This window comes from Sorghum bicolor, chromosome 9, assembly GCF_000003195.3.
Source record: "Sorghum bicolor cultivar BTx623 chromosome 9, Sorghum_bicolor_NCBIv3, whole genome shotgun sequence".
Taxonomy (NCBI): Eukaryota; Viridiplantae; Streptophyta; class Magnoliopsida; order Poales; family Poaceae; genus Sorghum; species Sorghum bicolor.
The window spans coordinates 44,817,044-44,821,358 of NC_012878.2; the positions used below are offsets into that span (position 1 = coordinate 44,817,044).

Consider the following 4,315-nt stretch of genomic DNA (forward strand, 5'->3'; position numbering starts at 1 on the left):
AATGCTGAAATAATTTTCGGTAACTCTTTAGAGATTGATTGACGGGTGAGGAACTGAAAGGAGTGATTTTGGGTTACACAGAAAAGATTTTGGGAAACTCAAAACGAAAGCATAGGCTGGAAAACAAAGAATAAAGATGTGCTGAACAAGGAGAAAATTTATTTTTTTTATATCTTCATGAGCACTCAAATACAAAACTAAATCAATTTTCATCTATTTTAAAAGGAGCAGATTTTAGGGTGTTACATAATAGCTTTGATTTTGGAGATAAAAGTTTTGGAGAAAAGAATGGTGGATATATAGTAGATGGGGATAGAGGCAAGAACTGAGTTGACGTAAACAAGCCGACCAACGTGGTTGAGTTTGTTGGCTTTGATTGTGGTAAGCTTAGCCCTGAATTTCTGAAGAAAGAACTCATAAGCTTTAGTTTTATCATTGTGATTGACAATGAGAGGATGTCTAAGTTAGATAGCATTGGGTGCAAGGAAAAATAGCTTAACAACCAATTTGCTTTGATTGTCAACATTTTTGCTAAAGGTGATGGAAGATTTGGAAAGGTTAGCCATTTGACCAAAGGCATGACAAAAATATTATAGAATAGAGCTAATTCTAGTGGCCTCCTCAGCAGTAGCTTGCCCACAAAAAATTAGGTCATCAACAAATAACAAAGAATGGATATAAGGACAATCCGGACCTAGAGTAATACCTTGAGTGTTGTGATTACTTGAATGATGCTGCAAACGTAGAGTTCATTAACATCAATAATGAACAGATACAGTGAGAGAGGATAGAAAGGTTTGTAGCTGAATGCAATTGTAAATCAATTCAATAAAATGATCATGGAAGCCATTTCTTCTGAGAGATTTAACAATAAAGTGCCATTCAGTTATGTCAAAAGCCTTTGCCAAATCTAACTTAAGGAAAAAAACCTCATGTTTTCAACTTATAAGATTAAAGCTATGAAGAATGATTTCCAAGCAATGATAGCATTAGAAGCAATAGGCCTATCTTAAACAAAAAGCAGCTTGAAGGGTGGACAATATGGGGAAGGTGCTGCTTGGTCCTTTTAGCTAAGGATTTAGCAATATTTCTTATAAATCACATTACAAAGGTTTATGGGTCTAAAATCCTTAGGGGTGATTGGAGGATTAATCTTAGGAATAAGAGTAATGTGAGTGCTATTTTTTTAGGAGGCATTGTTGCAGACTGATAAAAAGTGATAATTACATTTACATCTAAAACATCTTTACCTATCCAATTCTAAGTAGGCCTGGGCATTCGGGTTACCCGATTTTTTCGAGTCGGGTAATTCGGATAATTCAAAATTCGGGTAATGAAAATTGTTACCCGATATTAGTCCTGAAAAAACACTACCCGCAATTTCGGGTATCCGATAATTCGGGTTCGGGTATTCCCGATTTACCCGAATTTTCAAAAAACAATACACTATACAAAATTTCAATAGCAATTTATATATAATTTCAGCAGCAATTTGTATAGAATTTCAATAGCATTTTGTAGAGAATAATATATTACTATCACTTGTTCAAACAAAGAGAATTATGTTCTAATAAATTGATAAATTCTAATATTTAACTAACAACACATGATAAATACAAAGATATAGACAAATATTCGGGTAGTTCGGGTACCGGAAGATATTACCCGAATTACCCAAACTAATTTCGGGTAATCAAAATCACTATCTGAATTTAGGATCGGGTACCTCAGGTTCGGGTAATTCGGGTCCGGGTCCAGGTAATTCGGGTACGGATAATGGGTATCGGGTAATTTGCCCAGGCCTAATTCTAAGCCGATTTGTAGAAGGCTGCATTGAGCCCATCCAGGTCTAGGGAAAACACAGGATGTTCAAGGAACTTTTGGAGAAAAGATATATTGCTTTCTTAATCAATCTCCTTATTCCGTTATCCTTTCTTGATTAGATGTTAGCAGCTCCGATTACTTGATTGTGTGCATTGTTCCATGTGCATAGGATTTTTCCCCATGAAGTCCAAGTGGATTTTTTTTCTCTATAGTTTTCCCATCGAATTGAAGGAAAATGAAAGACATTCACAGTGCATGTACACTCACTTGTCATGAACATACGTACGTAAACTCTATTTTATGAGCATCTTTGAAGGACTGAGCCGGTATATCACGAGATTCAAGCATAGCACCGTTAAATCCTAAAATAAATCTAGGATAATACAAGCATCCGTGCTAAGTCGAAGAATTAAGTCCGGATGTATAGATTCTATAATAAGGAACAGCTGATCTATGATCAGTTTGCTCAAACCATATGAATTTGAATCTTATGTTTTAAATTTGATCTTCCTCCATTTGCCTTAGGCCTTGTTTAGTTCCCCAAAAATTTCAAGATTCTCCGTCACATCGAATCTTGTGACACATGCATAAAATATTAAATATAGACAAAAATAAATACTAATTACACAGTTTACCTGTAATTCGCGAGATAAATCTTTTGAGTCTAGTTAGTCCATGATTGGATAATATTTGTCACAAACAAACGAAAGTGCTACAGTAGCCAAAACCAAAAATTTTTCTAAACTGAACAAGGCCTTAGTTGCTGACTTCAAAGTATAGGAGCCGATCCTACGAGATTTCAATGACCTTGACTTTAGGTTCACTCGTCACTTGTCAAGTAGCTAGTGACGGGAGACAGCTAGGAGCCTGTCGTCGCGGCTCCATACTCGCCGCTCGTCTCAACTGCTATATGGGTGGACGGAGCTCACATGCGCGGGCCGCTCGTCACAACTACTGGTGTAGGACCCGGCGTTCAAACCACCACACTGCAGACGCAGGAGCAGAACACAATAAAATCCATCCGTCTCCTTCCCCTTGTTCACCAAACCAAACCGAAGCCGCGCTCCACTCCACTCCACTGCTCCCCTCCCCCGGCCAATCAGCTATGCTCGCCCACCGCCGCCTCCTCCTCCTCCTCCTCGCCGCCGCGGCTGCGGCGACGGGCGGCACCGCCTTCGCTAAGAAAACGGCGTACGAAGTCCTCGCCGACTACGACTTCCCGCCGGGGATCCTCCCCAAGGGCGTGGTCTCCTATACGCTCGACAACGCCACGGGCGCCTTCACGGCCACGCTCGATGGATCCTCCTCCTGCGAGTTCTCCATCGAGGGCTCCTACACTCTCCGCTACAAGACCGAGATCACCGGCACCATCGCCACCGACCACCTCACCGACCTCGAGGGCGTCTCCGTCAAGGTCCTCCTCTTCTGGCTCGACATCGTCGAGGTCACCCGCAGCGGCGACAGCCTCGAGTTCTCCATCGGCATCGTCTCCGCCGACTTCGGGATCGACAACTTCCTCGAGAGCCCCACCTGCGGCTGCGGCTTCGACTGCGACGACCGGCTCGTGCTCCAGAAGCAGCCGGGGGGCGCCACAGCCAAGCTGCGCCTGCGAGGTGCCTTCTAGAATTCCATTTCGGTGTGACTGCTGCTGCAAGCTGCCACTACTAGCTAGTAGTGCTATATGTCTTAGTAAATGTGGGTTAATAAAGAGGGCAAACTTCAAAATCCCAGCTTTTAGATGTGGGATGGAGTGAAGTTCCAGACTTGGTTTCATGTTTCATCAACTGTTTCAGACAGTTTTAGGAACGGTCAGAGAAGCAATTAAGATCATTCAAATATTTTAATTTATAAATATCTATACGGAAATTGTCTTCTTTAGTTACATTGAGATGTTTGTATCCTAGAGCATCAGGAATTTAGTAAAAACAACTTCCTATCTTAATATTTTAGCAAAAAAGAGAAAAAAATTTCCTCCAACAGTTTGATAAAATAACTCTTTAAAAATAGAAAATTATCAAATATCATCCTCAACTCATAAATTTCTAAAGTGAGAGAACTCCCTATCTCTACTTCTTAGACTTGTTTTCATATCTTTTCCCATACAGTTCTCTGGTCCGAGCGCCATTGGTATGTACCAGCCTCTATTATCGCCGTACTATAGGTCAACGCTATCGCTCCATGCTTTCCTCCGTGGGTATTATTGATCTTTAGTTCGAAAGCACGGCATGCTGCTTTCACATGTGCATAGCCTGTTATTTTTATATATGCTCATAGCTTGCATTGGCCGGAAAATATGGACACTAGTACACAAATGCTCTAAGCCGGCGGGGGTAAAAAATTTGCACAGGCGGTTTTAATTATAATACGCCTGTGTTGTAAATTTGTACGGCCAGAATTGAAAACCGTCTGTATAAAAGGCTCAGTATAGGCGGCTATTGTAAGAAAACCGCCTGTGTAAATGGTTCATTTACACAGGCGGTTCAGTTATGTG

General features: G+C 41.0%; 1 protein-coding gene across 1 annotated transcript; it reads left to right on the forward strand.

Annotated features, from left to right (window-relative positions):
* LOC8061918 lies at positions 2,785 to 3,706 on the forward strand. The gene has a single exon (XM_002439606.2). The coding sequence runs from the start codon at positions 2,930 to 2,932 to the stop codon at positions 3,446 to 3,448; it is 519 nt and encodes a 172-aa protein (XP_002439651.1). The 5' UTR covers positions 2,785 to 2,929; the 3' UTR covers positions 3,449 to 3,706.